This window comes from Carya illinoinensis, chromosome 9, assembly GCF_018687715.1.
Source record: "Carya illinoinensis cultivar Pawnee chromosome 9, C.illinoinensisPawnee_v1, whole genome shotgun sequence".
Classification (NCBI taxonomy): Eukaryota; Viridiplantae; Streptophyta; class Magnoliopsida; order Fagales; family Juglandaceae; genus Carya; species Carya illinoinensis.
In genome coordinates, this window is record NC_056760.1 from 40,911,798 (window position 1) to 40,930,783 (window position 18,986).

Genomic DNA, 18,986 nt, shown 5'->3' on the forward strand with positions numbered 1-18,986 from the left:
ATGGTCCCACTCTGCGTGAAACGTGGAGTTCACATCTATTTAATTTTTTTTTTAATAAACCTCATTGTATTGATATCCTGCTTGTATAAGATACAGCGTACAGTTTGTCAATAACCAACTGATTAGTAATCAAATCTGGACCTCCTCTACCCAATGCATGTCATCCTCACAATATAAACCCATCTTAGCCAATTGATGAGCTCTCTCATTACTCTCTCGATGAGTAAAACCCACCTCCCACCGATTAAAATTGCTCAGTTTCTACTGTAAACCTTCCACCACATGACCAAATTTGGAATCATCCTCGTCCTTTTTCATAACAACATCATTGACTCCCTTTGCATCCCCTTCAAACATAACATCCCCTAACCCCAATTCTTCACACAATACCATTCCTTCTCATAGTGTAGTACATTATGCAATAAAAGCAAAACTACTATATCCCCTTTTAGCACACTTTACAGTAGTTACCTCTATATTACAGTCTTTAATTACAATCACAATTCACATACTCTGAGTAGACTCATTTAAAACAGTATCAAAATCGGCCTTAAGTTTCATCCCCAGACTTTTTCCATTCCTTCCCTCCACCATGCTCTGTAGCAATAGGCCCCCTTTCTACCTCCCCCTATCTTCCCTTGAGCCAACTTAAAATCCTCTTACCCTGCCAATCAAATCTATACAACATTAGCAGGATCTATGAATTTATTACCAAGCACAACTTTATTTCTTCTATGTCATATGTATATCATAATCATGACCATTTTCTCAACGGTATCAATAGTAAGTCTACCGTATCTATTTAGGTTGAGTTATTTTTCTTCTGTATAAGGGAATAGGCAAGGCTCTGGGCTTAAAAGGGATTTTAAACACATTTATTGAATCTGATATCCATATTTATTATTATGATTATTATCATGTAGGCTGATTATTTTATAATTATTATTGAACTTAATTTCATGATATAAATGTTTGGTTTATATAGAATTTTTATATAAAAAAAATTACAGAATAATATGACTTAATATAATACCTCATATCTATTTTATAATAAAAGATTTCACAATTTGTAAACTTTTTTATATAACATTTCTATGTAGACCTAGCATTCCTCTTATTCACAAATGATAAGACTACACAAAGGGCTCACATATCTTACGATGAAACAATAATGAAATTTTACCTTAGAGCGAGTAAGTTTTTATATAATCATTTAGAAAAAGGATGATATTCACTCAAAATAATTAAGTTTTTTATAATGTGTCGTTTTTTTTTTTTTCCTGAAAATCTTGCACGCGCTAGACTTGTATCAAGCACTACCCTTCACATCAAAGTTTTGAATTTCATTTCATTGGCTATTTTGATTTAAATACAAGAATATTTCAACACCGATATGTACCAATGCACAACTTTAAAAATACCGTGTTGTATATCAACTAGGAACAGAATCATTAAATTGCTTTAATTTTTGGTAGGTTTTATATGCTAAGATTATTAAATATCACACTCGAAAACTTACAAAATGTCAAAATTCCTATTCCCCAATTCCCTTGACATGAAAAATGCCACAACGGAGTTCAAGGAATTATCTACTAGATGCTAGAATTATTGCTGCTTCGGACCCATTACTAGCTAATGCATAAAACCATCCAAATATGGCAACACAAAAATTAAAAATCCACGTTAATTAGAAATTAGAAGCATTACAGCTCATGGCATAAAAGAGAATTAGAGTTACATTATTTAAAAGAGAAATATTACAAAGAAGCATTACACGCATACCTCCACCTAATCAATATGTGATTTGTCATTTTTGTCATTTTATTTAAACATACACATTAATATAGAAGAGCAAAAATGACAAATCATATGTTGATTAAGTAGAAGTGTATGATATAAGACTTTCATGTAGAGTTTTTCTATAAATAAAGCTACAATTGTGAGATAAGCAACCTTAAAACTATTGAAAGTTGAATCTTGGATTGGCCATCTCACACTTTTGCTTTTTACCTATTCCATTCAAAACTTTTTTTTAAAATTTTTAAGTATAACTGTGAATCTTTATTGAATAAATCTAAAACAAAGTTCAATCAATACAATATTTCTCACCAAGCACAGTATTTGTAATTTGCCTAGGTCCATCCTCTATCCACACTCTCTCTTCTATACTAGACAAAACTAATTTTGTAAGTATATGTGCTACTTTGTTTGCTTCTCTATACACAAATCTTATAGACCAATCAGTCTTTCCTTTAAGAATTTTCTTTGTATCTTCTATGAGCACACCATAATCTGTTAGAACCTCCTCATCACTGCTCAAGTCCTTCACAACAACCTGTGAGTCCCCTTCCAGAATTACTCTGCTCAGCCCCAATTCTATGCACAAAAGAACAGCTCTTCTAGCAGCCAAGGCTTCTACTGCACAGGCCCCCACCTGGATCTCGACGATTGAGCATAGATAGGCTAGTACCTTCCCTTGATCATCCCTCACTACAACTCCAATCCCTACTCTTCTGTTGGTAGCATCCACTGTAGCATCCCAATTTACCTTTACCATCCCTACCTCAGGCTTTTCCAATCTAACTTCCTCTCTTCTCACAACCTTGGCACCCAAACTAACCAAATTTGCATCATTGAAATCTGACAAAGCCAGTTTAGCAGCTTTGAAAACTTTCTTTGGATCATCAAACTGATTTTCGAAAACATACAAATTCCTTCTAAGCCATAACTTCCTCATGGTATAAGCCATTAGTTCCACTTCCTCTATACTTAATTTCCAAAACATAGAGGCCCATAATTCTGCAAAACCAATCTCTACATTACACCATTTCCTTACAGGGCTCTCATCCACCGCCCATACATCAGAAGCTGCAGAATAACCCCAAATCACATGTACAATTGTTTCAATCCCCCTCTCACATATAGAACACAAGTTAGAAGCAAAAACTTTCCTTCTATATAGATTTGCCCTAGTAGGTAATAGCTCATGACCCACTCTCTACAAAAACAACTTCACAACACCTTGCACTTTTAGGTTCCATATTTGCTTCCACATCTCCTCCACCTTATCTTTCCCTGAACCTTCCCCCATTTTCCTCCTAATTCTTTCTTTCCAGAGGAAATATGCAAATTTAACAGAAAACCTGCCATTCTTTGCTGGCCCCCATACCATCTTATCCTCCACTCCCCATCTACTAAGAAGTAACTAGCAAATCTGCTCTGCATCCATTTTGTTGAAGGACTCAAAAATTAAATCTCTTTTCCAACAACCATTCTCAACATCAATCAGCAAGTTAACTTTAGCATCATGTGACAAAGAGGTTTGAGGAGATTGCACCTTGCATGAACTTAGGCATGGAAGCCATTTATGGTGTCAAATACTAATCTTCCTTCCATCTCCAACCCTCCATAAAGTCCCATCTTTGACAAGCTCAATGACAGACCACAAACTCCTCCATATGTATGAAGGATTATTTCCTAGCTTTGCATCATTCAAACAAACCCCTCTAAAATATTTCTCCTTCATAATCTTAGCCACCATCAAGGAAGGGAAGTGAGCATTCTCCAGCATTGTTTATCAAGCATTACTTGGTTGAAACATTCAAGATCCCTGAACCCTAACCCCCCATCCCTTTTTTAATTCCCCAACTTCTCTATTATTTCTTATTCTCCATTCAAAACTTAATCACAAGGTAGATTATATATCTAAACTCTATTTACTAAAAAAATATTATTAATTCTTCAACTTCTCTATTATATTTTTATCATATTTTGAATTTTGATTATACTTTTTAATCAAATAAAATATATTTTATTTAATTATTATAATTTATAACGTGCATTTTTTCAATAGTTTTATAATTAATAACATAACATTAATATCGTTCATTCTAATTAAACTATTATTTTGTGCTTATATTTTTAAAGCAAACTAGTCAATAAAGTCTCAACATATATTTTACCCATATTTGGATTGGAAGAGAGATGGAGAAGAATTGGTAGATGTTGGAATCAATTCTGTGCAAGGAATAAGAAAAATTAGGATGAGAAAAATAATATGATTGTTCATAAAGAAAGAAAATAAGCTTAAAAAGGGATGGCTAAGTTACTATTCATCTATATATTACTGTAGCTAAAAGCTTATATGCCTATTAGGTAATTTAATCCAAAAATCATAACAAAGTGACCCTCGTTCAATTTTTTTTTAGAAAGAGAAGTTCTAACCTCTTTATAGGAAAAATCAATATTTTCATTCAGTTTCGCCGGAAAGGAAGGTGTGAGTATCGGCTCCACCTTCCTCTCAATCTTGCTTTCCTTTTCTATTTCCTTTCCACTACTTATATGTGAATATGTTTATATAGTAGTATTTTTATACCAGTTCAGATTTTCTCAGATCTGTAGCTCTCCATCCATGAACAGTCGACACATGCCCCACCACGACATTCCCCTCGTGTCGATCTATTGGAACGATGCAGAACCGCACCCAAAATGTCGACACATGACCCTCACGAGTGGCTTGTTTCCGTGCATGGTCTTCACATGCCGTCGCGCTTCAACAACTCTGTCGGCTACAAGCACCATACCAACAGACTCTCCACCATCCGATCCTTCAAATCGGCTTGACCCTACCTTCATTCAACTGGCACGTAGTCGTCACACGTCACTCCAGAAGTGTGGGTTAACTATTCTGCCACTGCATATTTGCCATTTTGATACTAGTCTATCCGGATTATTGACTTCTCTAATCGGTGATATTGTAAAATAGACTAAGGACCTCACCAACAAATATCTCAAGACTTTCAACTACAGTGCTTACACTTACATCGCCTCCAACGGTGGCTTATTTTCAAAACATCTTTTAAGACGATACCCTCTTTGTAAGACTTAGATAGAGATTAAGGAATTTGTCTCAAAACCTATTTTTTTCTTTTTTCCACCTCGTTTGCATTGTAGTTGTTATTTTGCAATATTTTGTTGGAAACTTCACTCTCTCTAATTTGTATAATCTTTTATTTTAATAAAGTTTACTTCCTTAAGGAAAAAAGAAAAAACAAAAAAAGGTTTCTTTAATCCAATAAAGATCACTTTTGGGCTTAATTAGCCGAAATTCAAGGGCAATTGGTTACTCCCAATGCTCTTAGGCACCATAAACTATAGTGAGATTCTAGAGAGAGATATAGGGATAGGGAGAGATACATGTATGCAAGCATTCTTAGATCTAGTTTGGTTATTAAGATGATTTGATCATTTAATTATTATAATATTTTTAAAGTTTTAAAGAAAATATAATAAATAATTTAATTTTTTCAATTTATAAAATAAAAATAATATTTTATTTAAAAAATCATGTCAATCTTATAACCAAACGAAACTTAAACTGTGGTTGCAGACATGCGTGCGACAATGAGGTAGTGTGGCTGGTGACATGCCGCGTGACTTGTAAGACTGATGAAGCAGGAGAGCTGGTAGAGTGAACTGTGAAGACTGTTTTTGAAGAAAGAAGAAGAGAAGAATCAGTGGCGGAGCCAGGAATATATTTTGGGGGGGGGGGGGAAATTAGAACAATATACATAAAATATTTTTATTCTATTTTTATATAATTTTTTTACGATGTATAATAATCTGATAAGAAGATTATAATAAAAATAAAATATGTTTAATACAACTTATGTATTAAAAAAATATTTGATATGTCAAGAACAATATATTATTGAAATAATAGAAAGACATTTATACAAATATATTAAACAAAAAAAATAGAGTGTCTAAAATTATAACTTGCGTTCTTTTAAACAAACAAAATCATTAAGTATTGAATCTAAATCAAAATTCTTAACCATTCCTCTTTCAATATAGACAATGGAAATAGGTTAGAAATACTAGTAGTTATAGTTAGAATTTTTTTTATTTATAATAAAAATTATGTATTTTATTTTATATGAGATGTGCTTTATTTATTTTATTTTTATATCAGATTAAATTTTATGGATGGGCTAAAATAATTTTTAGAGGAGGGGCCAATACATGATAAATTAATATTATTTTATTAAATTAAAAAAATTAACATATATATATACTAGGTGGGAGTAACGTGCAAAGCACGTTTGTCTAATTTTATGAAATGATTATTTGTAAAAAATAATATATATTTTATAAAAATTATTGATGTCACTTAATAATTTAAGGCATATTGGAGAAAATAAAAAAATTAGTTCAAAGTATCATATAATCCAATACATGTTTATAACATCTATAATTTTAGCAAAGATATATATGAAAAATTTAATAAAAGTCTAACACAAACAGTAGTTCAAAATATGTGTCGTTTGATGTTTGTATTATAATTCATCAATTTATGTCATCCTGTAGACAATCAATAGAGACAACATTGAAATTCTTATTTTGCTGTTGGTTGAGTCGATCAGGGACGACATAAAGTTAAAACATAATCTTTTTATAAAATTTGTGGTATAATATTTTCTATATATAGCATATATATAAATCATAAAATATATTTTGAAATTGTTGACCGAATTTACTCTTTCTTGATTAGTTCAAGGATCACGGCCTTTGTCACGTGCCTATCATAGCAAGCCCACGTATGGAATATGACTTAGCGGAAGCTACGTCCTACTACCATGGAAAAAAAAAATACTTTGATTAAACGCACTTATATTATATATTATATGAGATTTTTAAATTTGGAATACTCAATAATCTGAATTAATGAAACGTATAATACACGTATATTACACTTAGGGATTCATATCTTATGCACCTAATACACGTGTATATGTTAAGGAGAAAGAGAAAAATATAATAACTAATCTTTAATTACTTATTATTATATAAACTATTAAGTATTATAATTATTGAGATTAATAAATCATATAACAACATTGAATGCTATCTCTCTCAACATTTATGTCTTCATTTTATGTGCCAAACCGTTAAAACAAATGGTGTTAACTTTAACGGAAAAATAAGAAAAATCGTTAAAACAAAATTTTCCGTTTCATACACACTTTTTATATATAGAAGATATTTTTCAAATTGGTAAGGGGGGCCATGGCCCCCTCCTGCCCCAATGTGGCTCCGCCGTTGAGAAGAATGGCTTTTTTTATAAGCAAAATTAAGTCTTAAATTTATCTAATTTAAAAAAAAAAAAAAATGTGAAGACTGTATACTTTAACATTGCAAATATGAGTTATTAACAAACGAACCGAACCGAAACATAGACTTCGACTGAAACACCCGAAACAAGGAAATTTGAGCAAAAACCTGAACGTCAAGGTGCCCTGAATGGATTGCCATTCCAATACTAAAAATTTGGACAAGTACAAAATAGCCTGAAGATTGTTGTGAAAATAGAGTGGAGGGTGCCCAAGGAGAGAGATCATAGAAGACATCGAGAAGGCACGCGTGGAAGCAAGACTACACACGTGCCTAGTGAAGAGGGCTAACAAGCGAGACGGGATCGTCTTCAACGGCCATACCGAAAAAAGCTGGCTCATTATTATTAGCGCACAGCACAGCGACAGGGTCCCTCCCAAAAGATTCACATAAGAAGTCTCGCCCACGCAGTGACGCACCCACCCCTCGCACACACACTCTCGCTCTCAAACATAAGAAAAGAAAAAACCCCCAAAACAAAAGGCGTCTCGAAAGTTTGACGATCTCTACGATGCTCCTTCATCTCTCTCTCATTGCTTAAGAATCTCCATTCACACTCCCCCCCTCGTACCTAGCTTACTTTCTAGCCTTTTCCTCTCCCTCCTATAGATTCTCTCTCCACTCTTCTGTTAAATTTTTTTATCTGCTTTGGTTTCTCCTGCGACGATCTTTTACTTTGGTACGGTGTGACGGTGCGTGTTGAGTCATTACTTGAGATTGTTGTGTTCGTTCTATTATGTTGTTCTGTCTGCTTGCTGGGTAAATGGAAGAAACTTCCGGAAAATGAGAATTTTGTGATTGTATGATGCTTTCTACAATTGTGAAATCTCGGTTTAGCTGAATTAGTACCGAATAGTTATGTTAGGAATAGTTTATTGGAAGCTTTTGTGAGAAATCTACAATCGAGTGAAGAAATGTCACTTTCTTTTCGTTTTTCCGCTTTCTTTGTTTTCCTTATTTTTTTTTACCTGACGCAGCCTAATTAGGCACTACTAAACGTGTTGTTCAATGTCCAGTCATTTTGTTCAAGTTATTCTGAGATTTTTTTTTCCGAGATTTATGACTTCTGGAGCTATGTTTTGGAATTAGATCTTATTGGTGGATTCGGCTGAGAGTTCGGAGAAGTCGGCTTTCGGAGTTAGAGAATGGCTTCTTCACTATCTTATTCTCCGGTTGCATTCGTTGGAGCTTCGGCTTCGGATCTTCTCCGGAGCTCGAGCAACGGCATCAGTGGAATTCCTCTGAGAACCCTAGGAAGGGCGCGATTGGGTGCAAGGAGGAGGGATTTCGCCGTCGTCGCAAAGATTAGGAAGGGGAAGAAGCATGAGTATCCCTGGCCCGATAATGCGGATCCTGATGTTAAAGGTGGGATCCTTAGCCATCTATCGCATTTCAAGCCGTTGAAAGATAAGCCGAAGCCCGTAACTTTGGAATTCGAGAGACCGCTTGTCGATCTAGAGAAGAAAATCATTGATGTAACTCCCTTTTGTAGCAGTTGTAGTCTGTTCATTGAGCTGAAATTTTTTATCGGTCTTGTTCAATGATTAGCTTTTGTTTTTGGGTGCAGGTCCGGAAAATGGCGAACGAAACTGGTCTGGACTTCAGTGATCAAATTATTTCATTAGAGAATAAGTACCAGCAGGTTCGATAAACCATATGTTGACGAGACTTGCATTTCTTTAGATTCAATAAATGACCTAAACATTGGCCATAAGCAGTCTTAATTCTAAGCAGTCTGGTGATGTAACATAAGATGATTTTGCTATTTTTCCAACAATTGATTTAAGCTTCAAATATTAATGGGGTTTATTAATTCTTCGTCTCCTCCATGCAATAGATGTTGGCTTCGTGCCTTGGTACAGGTTCTATTGCCTCCTATAAGTGCCAATTTATCCAGAAATTTAGTTTCTTAGGATTAATGGAATTTCTCAACATTCTTTCCTTATTCTGTAGACCCTAAAAATTCTTTCAAGCATGCCAAAGTGAGAAGTCGGTACTTCTGTTTCATGGTAGTCTGAGTTGTAAACCTTTATTTTGGAACCGTACTGCATAGACCAAAAAGCTTGATATTTAACTTTATATGGATTTGTGGAAAATCTGAATGCGAATTTGGATGTGTATGATGTGAAGAACTTGCTATAGATAATGACTAACTTTTGATCATGGGGATGCCTCTTGCATTTTGCTTAACAAACGTTTGAGGGAAGTTGAAGCTCTACAGTAGATGTTAGAATTTTATTAAAATAGTTACAGATTCTGAAATGCTCTCACGACTCCCCATTTTTGTTCTCAGGCATTAAAGGATTTATACACACATCTAACACCTATACAGCGTGTTAATATTGCACGGCATCCTAACAGGCCAACTTTCCTCGATCATGTATTTAGCATTACTGAAAAGGTCCAGCATTCGTATTCTCAGCTTCTTTAAAATTTTACTTATTCCTAATGGTTCACTAGAGCCTTTAGGTTTATGGATGCTGAATCAATTATGTAAATACCTTTGGATATATCCCTTATGTACAGTTTGTGGAGCTTCATGGAGACAGGGGTGGGTATGATGATCCGGCTATTGTTACTGGTGTTGGAACAATAGATGGTAGGAGATACATGTTCATGGGTCACCAAAAGGGTAGGAACACAAAAGAGAATATTCAAAGGAACTTTGGGATGCCTACTCCCCATGGGTATGTAGAATGAAAGTGAATTCTATGTTTCAACTTGTTTGCCAAGTTCCTGGATAGTCATCTTTTTCGTATCTGACACTGATGGGAAATTTTTTACGCAAACAGTTACCGGAAAGCTCTACGTATGATGTATTATGCAGATCACCATGGTTTCCCTATAGTTACTTTCATTGACACTCCTGGGGCATTTGCAGACCTTAAATCCGAAGAACTAGGCCAAGTATGTGGACAATTCTAACTTGAAATTTGCATGATTGTCTTTCAATACAAGCTACTAATATGCAAGCTTTACACACCTATTAAAAAAAAACTAATGTGCATGCTTTACATGCATGCAGGGTGAAGCCATTGCGCACAATTTAAGGACTATGTTTGGTTTGAAGGTACCCATTGTTTCTATTGTCATTGGGGAAGGTGGCTCTGGTGGTGCACTTGCCATTGGCTGTGCTAATAAATTGCTAATGCTCGAAAATGCAGTTTTCTATGTTGCCAGGTGATTTGAGCTTGGCTTTCCTCTCATTGCAACTCATAAAGATAGTGCCAATATACTGTCCGACATGTGCCTTAGTTTCTACAGCATATTGTGTAGGTCTCAAAGAGGTGCTATGTTTATGAGTTATTAACCCAAATCGCCAACGACTTGGAAGGAAAGGGTGGATTTGACCCTATATCTGGAATAATTACTATGTTGATTTTAATTCAGAATTCAATGAAGTCCTATGATAAAATAGATAACTAGTTGCCACTTGCCAACCCGCTCCTTGTGTTTCCTATCGGCCTCTTTGTTTGTTACTTTATTTTTATTGTCCTGCGTTAGCTTGCAGTAAAATTCCTGTTGGTTTCCGTCCTAAATTATCTGCTCTCACAAGGCATGATTCTAGACTTTGTAATTTTACTTGAAGCATCAAGCATGTTTGTATTTATTTATTTTTTTGGTAAATATGAAATATAGTAGTTTCTTCTTATCGGTTACAAATATAAGATGACAAGAGTACGTAGAGCTGCTTTTATGTCTATCCTGAAGAATTATTGACTGGCTGTGGATGGCATGGTGGAAATGCATTGTTCCATTGAATTAAAAATTAAAAAATGTCCTGCTCAGCTGGAAATTTACCATCTGAGTCAAGATTTTGATTGTGGAATTTGGCAATATGCCACAAATGCTGACTCCCAAGTTTTCATGGAGTATATACCCTGTCATAATTGCTTGTGAGGCTGCTGGAATTTTCTTTTTGATATTGATAATATACACATGCTCGTTTGTAAAATGAGTTCAATCTCCTTTGTTAAGTGATAGATGTTACAGCATAGTTCTCGGTTTTGATTCATTTTGACACAGATACGGAGTTATCAGTTTAACTAGCAAAAATAAAATGATTTGTCAGGTTATGCAAAATGAGTATATATTACTGATCTCTGAAGGCCTTTGGTAGCCTGTGTAAGACTACAGCCTCATTTAACATATTTTCGTGTCTAGCTTTGTGTGGCCAGACACACACATGCACAAGCGTTTGATATGAATCTTGCTATGTACTATCTGGCCACACATAGTCACAGTCCCACTCATGGATGAATCATCTGGTACTGGTTTATTTCTTCCTTTTTTCCTGTTTGGATATATGACCTTGCTGATTTAATTTATGTAATTTTTTTTAATCTATCATAGTTGTATGTGCTGATTTTTGTTCTTTTGGCGTTGTCTCTATTCTTGTCATGGGTCAGTCCGGAGGCATGCGCGGCAATCTTGTGGAAAACTGCCAAAGCCGCTCCAAAGGTCCAGCCAACATCACTTTATGGCTTGTTTGTCATTGGTTTAATATTAACTCGTAAGTTTCTTCTTTGCAGGCTGCTGAGAGGCTAAAGATTACTGCTTCAGAGTTGTGCAAGCTGCAGATTGCAGATGGCATTATTCCTGTAAATTATCATTTCTTATGTGTTCCATGTAGTCATTGCTCCTCTATTCTCTTTCTTTAGATGACTTCCATCTATCTTATGCATGACAGTAGGCACCTTCTCCAAACAGTAAATGGATGTGAAACATGGGTGTTTTGCATGCATACTTGACTAGACGATTTTACTCCCGTATGGGGGGGAAAAGAGAGCTTCTTAGAATCAACCATTTTCATTTCTTGGGCCCAAAACATCACTGGATCAGATAGACGTGTGATTTAGTCCATCTATTTTTATGTAGCATTTGACTGGAGCAGCATATTTTAATTATTTTTCTATTGGATCGGGATCCTTTAACCTGGTATATTTCTCTGAATCACAATAATTGCTTTCAAATTCAATGTAGGGATTTTGCCTCATTGGATTTGAATTTGATGGTTATAAAAATGCTTATGTGGCAAAATCCTTATGGCTGAATTTGGAAATAAATGATTTGGACTCAGGGAAGTTTACTTGATAGATTATCATTGAAATCTAGAAGATCTCACTCCTTTTATATCGTCTTAACCTCAATAACAACTATCATTTCCTTTTGATAATCCTTTTACAGTCTTTCGGTCTATTATATGACATCTCAAAGAAATCTTTATACCTTTAACAGGAGCCACTTGGTGGTGCACATGCAGATCCATCTTGGACCTCAAAACAGATAAAGAAGGCAATTAATGAATCAATGGATGTAAGTGCGTTTTTCATGGTAATCCTAAAAGAATTGACCACGTCAAGTATTAGTCCTATTTAAGATCTTTCTTTTCTATAGGAGCTCATGAAGATGGACACACCAGAGCTTCTGAAGCATCGCATGCTTAAGTTCCGCAAAATTGGTGGGTTTCAAGAAGGGCTTCCAGTAGATCCTAAGAAGAAAGTTAACATGAAAAAGAAAGAAGAGCCCATCAGGAAGACTTCTGATCTAAATATTGAGGATGAGGTCAAAAAACTTATGCAGCAAAGATTAGATGCCAAAGAGTCCTCGGTCATGCCTCCACAGTCAGATCTGGATGAGATGATAAATAAATTGAAAAGAGAGGTCGATCGTGAATTTTTCGAGGCTGTTAAAACCATTGGGTTGAAGGACAGGTTTGTGATGTTGCGTGGGGAGTTTTCCAAACTAAATTCGGAGGACCACCTTGTGCATCCAGCCTTAAAGGACAAGGTCGAAAAGCTTCGGGATGAGTTGAACCAGGGTCTCCCTGCAGCTCCTAATTATGAAAGCTTGAAACATAAATTAGACATGCTGAAAGAATTATCTAAAACCAAGAGTCTTGCTGAAAAGAATTATAAGGCATCCACATTAAAGCAGGAGATCAATAAAAAGTTTGCAGAAGTCTTGGATCGGCCTGATGTACAGGAGAAATACAGGGCACTGAAGGCTGAAATTGAAAATTCTGGGGCGTCTATGGTTCAGGATTTGGACCATGGGCTGAGGGAGAAAATTGTGAAGGTGAAGAAAGATATAGAGTTGGAACTGGCTGATGCTCTCAAATCCTTGGATTTGGATGTTGAGGTTGTAAATTCAAAAGTAAAGAAGCTCAGTGAACAACAGACTTCATTCTCAGATGTCAAAGTCAAGATGCAAGAGTTAAACGAAGAAATCAAGGAGGGAATAGAAAATGTAATCAAGTCATCAGATCTGAAGGACAAAATTGAGTTACTGAAGTTGGAGGTTGCAAAGGCAGGAAAGACACCCAATACTGTTTCCAAAAATAGAATTGCAGCTTTAGAGCAACAAATTAAGCAGAGTCTTGCAGCGGCCTTGGATTCTTCTAACTTAAAAGAGAAACATGAGAAGCTGAAGGCAGAGATTTCCAAAACCATTGAATCTTCTGAAGGATTGGATGGAAGTCTGGAAAAACAATATGCAAAAGAAGATGATTCTACATATGCTGAACCAAGAGTAGAGATTGGTGTAAATCGCACCTTTGCTTAATGTGAGTTCATCTGTTTTCATCACGTGTTAAATTCTTTTTCGTTTTGAACTTTTTGGTCAGAATGGTTGGTATTTACATGGTTTTTTAAATATGAAAACATTGGTTGAGTTTTTCTTTTCGTTGTAAAGACTTCAGAGAATACAATCTTCGATAACTTCATCCTGACTTGAAAAACTTGTAAAATTAGTTGTGTTAATCCTTAGTTTTGTTCAACTCTCCATTTGGATATCATGTTCACTGGTTTTACGGCATTGTGCAGAATGATATCAGTATTTTGTATCTTGCCAATTGAGAAAATGGGGCGATTGATAAGAGAGTTTAAGCTGGCTAATTTCAGGAAAAGCATCATCTTAAGCTGCCTTCACTGCCACCAGCATCTAATGCTATCTCTTGCTCTGGTTCACAAGGTTTTGCATCTATAGAAATATCAAGGGACACGGCATGACAGCATATTTTTTAGGCCGGAATGCTTTTAATTTATATTAGGCTGTTACAACCTAGTAGCTCTCCATCCAGTTCGTTTTCATAGTTCTTTAATCTTTTTGGTAGAACATGTTACTCTTTCTATATAGACACAGAAACTCTGTATAGGTTGTGAGAATGTTAATGGAGGCTATTAAAGCTTCCGCTTATTTGAAATAATGTCTTTTGGTTAATTATTCAGGTCTTTTGTTTAGCATGTTGTTGCTACTACTGCTGCTTTTATTGCTGCGCCATTATGTGAACCGATCGAAGTGGGTCACCGTTGACATGACAATAACACATAGTTCTATAAAAATGGTCCACTTTCATTACAACTAGGGTGTGGTTTGAAAACTGGAGCAGCTTCAAGCGAAGGTAGATTATGAGCACCTTTGGGTCTAAAATGCTTGCCTTCGCCGTTCTTTTGATGCCTGGTATTTTGGCGAACTGCTAGTTTGCACAGCTAATTCTGACACGGCCAATGAGTGGTGGATGCGATCTAAGGTTTTGGTCGCTGGTTGCAGCATCAATTGTGAGGCACCAGCAGTTGCCACTATAGAATAGCTAGAGCCTAGAAGCCAGATTAACCTCAAGAATAGTTTCGGGGGAATTCCGCTTCTAAGTTACCAGCCTTTTTTTTTATATTAATAAATCGATAGTATAAAAGAAAAATATAAATAATTTAGACAACAAATTCGAACTTGTACTAGTTTAAATGCAAATGGTACTTATCCTAATATTGTTTATTTCGTATCGTCAATAGAATCAAGTGGAGTCAATCCAAGAGAAAGTTTAGTAGCAAACGGATCTTGAATACGAACTGACTCACAAATTTTACTCAATTTCGCAATTAGTTTGAAAGTTCTATAGTCCCAACTACCTTCGGGTCTCTTCAATAAAAGAAAATGAAATTTGGAGAATCCCGATGTTAGAAACCATTTGATCTGTAAAATAGGCTTAAGCATAAGTGCATAATATGGCAGGAAAGATGCATAGAAATAGCAGACAGACGCAGGCGCAGGCAGCATTTGTTTAGAAGACAACCTTGTATCCATTACAGCGCATATTTTCTACAGGCAGGTACTACATACACGAGCTATAAAACCTTACAAAAGACCACCAATTCGACCTGTGAAAATGTCAATTGCTGAATCTAGTTTTCTTAAAGTGCTGCTGCAAAAAGGAAAGAGTTGTAGCCATCACACATCCAAAGGACCAAAAGTCAACCAACAAAAGGAACCTCAAATTGTCAATACAAGAAGGGGATAACAGCTTTTCTACCCTTTGGATAGTCCTCCCCAAATTTCTCCAGATACCATCTATGGTTCGCAAGTGCCCTGGGTACCAAGTTGGCACACGTGAAGAGGAAAAACCCTAGCCCCACCCAAGACCAAGTCATCACCGCCCAACCCAACCACTCCACGATCTCCCCAAGGTAGTTTGGGCAGCTGACCAAATCAAACCACCCTCCTCTTGGTACCTTATACCCTCCCCCACCTTCCTTTTTCAGACCCACCAAAACTCTGTCCGACCAAATGTTCACCGCCATGCCACCCAAAAACACCACCAATCCACCAAAAAACCGCCACCAAAACCACCCATCATTCTCGTAATCCTTGTAATGAGACACCCATCTGGCTTGTAAGTAAGCATTCAAAATGTTAAACACAAAGGCCAACACCAGCATGCTGATCGGGTATCCATGGGCCGTATTCCGGCGAGCGGAATTGCGGTGGAGGCGAAGTGGATAGATGCAGGTGCGGTGGAAGTAGTGGAAGAGGAACGGAGACATGAGGACGAGGGACTTGGGATTTGAGAAGTTGAGACCGAAGGAGATGAGGAGGAGGGTGAGCCAGATTGTGGGGCTTTCCATGAGGAACCAGGCCAAAGGTGGGTAAATGGTGGGGCCCCACCCGGGACGGTAGTGCTTGCCGTAGGGGGCTTGGAGGAACCGGAGGGCGATAAAGGTCATGGGAGCTATGACGTAGAGGGACAGCAGGCTGTAGTGGAAGACCCTCTGATCTGAGACCATATTTGTTGGTATTCGTGTTAATGTCTGATCTGGTCGGAAGGTTCGACAGAGAGAATGTGACTTAGGGGCGGAGAGATTGAGAGCGATGCGGATTGCGGAGCAGTGTGCTCTGAGAAGGGAATGTGGTCGTAGTATGACTTTAGTGGAAGGAAAACATTAGTCTCACAGAAAATTTGTACCGAAATTCGTTACCTAAAAATTTTTAAAATTTTTTTATTTAATAACTAAGTAAGTATTTTTAAATAAATATATAATTTTTTTATTTTTAAAAAATATCTAAATAATTTTAAAAAATGTAAAATAAAAATGAAAAACAAAATAAAATGAACTTATCGGTAGAAATTTTCTGTGAACATAATTTTGTGGAAAGGATATATAGTGGCCACCGATTGTACTTTTTTTTTTTATATATAGTTTTTTATGTAGTGGTTAAAGAAATATTTTTAAATAACGTTATAGATTTATTTTTTTAAAAAAAATTAAATATATAAAAAAAAATGTATTAAAAAAAAAAAATTTACCTTTTCGGTAGTCTTCCTCTGTGAACGTAGCAGCTTCGTTGTGGAATGGTCTGGTTTTCCGGACCGGGGATGCTTTTGCGTTTATCCATGCCCGATGCCTTCTTCTTAGTAATGATTGTACTTGACTACTAGGTTACATCTCGTGATTTCCAAACATCAGTGATAAGTACAAAAGTTTAGTCACTGTGGGCCCATGCAATTGGTGTTCTTGGAGCTGGAATTACCATTTGGTATTGCCATCACCGTGGCATCAGCATGACTATTGTTGTGGCGTTTCTTCAGCGACTTTATTATATATAATCGGTAAATGCAGTTGGTGCAGTCAGCTGTATGGAATGAATAAAAAAAAAATTATAAAATTTTTTTTTTATATTCAGAGAGACCTACATGAATAAAAAAAATTAAAAAAATAATTTTTTTTATATAGATTCCGTATTAATTTATTTTTTTCTCCACGACTGCATGCCGACTGTATTTACTGACTGCAAAAAGTATTTCTCTTCTGATAATAAGCCTTTCTTTCTATGGGATGAGTTAATTGGGAGTTGTGAGAAGGTTTATATAATTAAAAAAATTATATTACATATAAATAAAGTCGTGTATTAATACTATTTTTCATATTTAAAATTTAAATTAATATTATTTTTAATCAAATTTACTTTTTGACCAATTATATTAGATTAATGTACATATTAATACGTAGTTGTGTTTGTAACTATATTTTTTCTAATTAAAATGGGTGGCGCTATAGCCACCGCCTTGCTGCTAGGAGCTACCTAGTGTAAAAATGTGTTTTTTTTTTTACTTTTTTTATATGTATTTTTTAACATTTTAAAATAAATTTTTTAAAAAAAATTACAATATCATTAAAAAATACTTCCTTAATTATGAAATAAAAAAAATTTAAAAATTTTGGCAGCGGTAGTTGAGAGCGATGGAATTAGCTTTTTCCAATTAAAATTAGCCTTTGATAAGGGTAACTTTGATTTGAAAGAAAGATAAATCTTTTAGATATTGAGTATATCTTAAAAAAGTAAATTTATAAATTGATTTATCTTGATGTAAAGCATTAGGACTTAGATTAAGAAATCTTCAAACTCATCTCAATTTGTCTCATCTTATTTAATCATTATAATTTTTTCAAATTACCACACAAAAGATAATAAATAATTCAATATTTTTAAATTTTAAAATAATAATAATATTAAAAAATAATATTCTAATAATATTTTATTCAACTTTCATCTTAACTCATTGTCTAAACCTCCCTAAATCTAACATATCTTATAAATCCATGTTAATTTGTGGATTTATTTTATGGATCTCTTTGTAGTTGTAATACTTCTTTTAAAATAAATGGTGTTTCAAGTAATTTTATCTAATTTCTTAAACTATTTGTAATATATAGAGGAGTCTTGGTAAATGAACCCTCAATTGAACACTAAAAGTAAAGGTGTAACCGGTCCGATTTGGTTCGATTTTAGACAAATTCTAAAATCGAACCGATATACACCAATTTTGAAAATCTTAGAATTGATACAAATTGATTCATCACTGAAGCTGAAATTTTTGGTTTTTCTAGTTTTAGTTCAGTTTGGCCCGATATTTTCAATTTACTATTTACATGTGTGGTTTTGAGACTTAGAGCATCCACATTGGTCTATGCATATGCATATGTAAAGTCATATTTGCATAATATGAGCCTAAATTCATCTACATTAGATTATGCATCTTCAAATATTTGCATAGCTATGAACAGTACCTTTACATGTTTAAAGATCTATTATTCACTCTCCAAAACATATTTTATTCATTCTTTTTCTCTCATCCCACTCTCTTTCTACATATTTTACCTTTAAATATTTTACTACATATTTTACTCATTCACTCCCCAAAAAATATTTTACATATTTGAAGATCAAACCCTATTAAAAAAAAGCAAAAAAAATAAAAATAAAATGATAATATTTTATTATTATTTTGTCTCAAATTTGCATAAGCCAATGTGAAAATTTTGCTTGTATGGCAAATTGGATCTCCAAAAGATGTGATTTTGCATATGCATATGCCTAAACCAATGTGAATGCTCTTAAGAGCCAGTTCCTCTAATGCTTGTTCTCATCAAAAGTCGTTTATATTAATAATTTAATATTAATGTTCATGTTTAAAATTAAAATATCGTGTTATATTGATTTTATGTTATAAGATAAAATTTCATGTTATATTAATTAAC

At 34.9% G+C, this 18,986-nt stretch overlaps 2 protein-coding genes across 4 annotated transcripts; one reads left to right on the plus strand and one right to left on the minus strand.

Moving 5' to 3' along the window:
• The first annotated feature begins 7,544 nt into the window (after positions 1 to 7,544).
• Positions 7,545 to 14,414, plus strand: LOC122275432 (acetyl-coenzyme A carboxylase carboxyl transferase subunit alpha, chloroplastic). 3 transcript variants are annotated; one of them, XM_043084483.1, is made up of 12 exons: positions 7,545 to 7,852; positions 8,263 to 8,648; positions 8,741 to 8,815; positions 9,467 to 9,574; positions 9,700 to 9,860; positions 9,966 to 10,080; positions 10,199 to 10,353; positions 11,583 to 11,634; positions 11,706 to 11,774; positions 12,412 to 12,489; positions 12,571 to 13,738; positions 13,998 to 14,414. In XM_043084483.1, the coding sequence occupies exons 2-11, from the start codon at positions 8,319 to 8,321 to the stop codon at positions 13,735 to 13,737; spliced, it is 2,310 nt and encodes a 769-aa protein (XP_042940417.1). In that variant the 5' UTR covers positions 7,545 to 7,852; positions 8,263 to 8,318; the 3' UTR covers position 13,738; positions 13,998 to 14,414. The 3 variants fall into 3 exon arrangements, with proteins under 3 accessions (XP_042940417.1, XP_042940416.1, XP_042940418.1); XM_043084482.1 differs by having other exon boundaries at positions 7,546 to 7,865; XM_043084484.1 differs by lacking the exon at positions 7,545 to 7,852 and adding an exon at positions 7,954 to 7,973.
• Positions 14,415 to 15,227: 813 nt separating this feature from the next.
• On the minus strand, positions 15,228 to 16,405 carry LOC122275433 (steroid 5-alpha-reductase DET2). The gene has a single exon (XM_043084485.1). It carries the CDS (start codon positions 16,230 to 16,232, stop codon positions 15,450 to 15,452), a length of 783 nt encoding a protein of 260 aa, XP_042940419.1. The 5' UTR covers positions 16,233 to 16,405; the 3' UTR covers positions 15,228 to 15,449.
• Between the last annotated feature and the right edge of the window lie 2,581 nt (positions 16,406 to 18,986).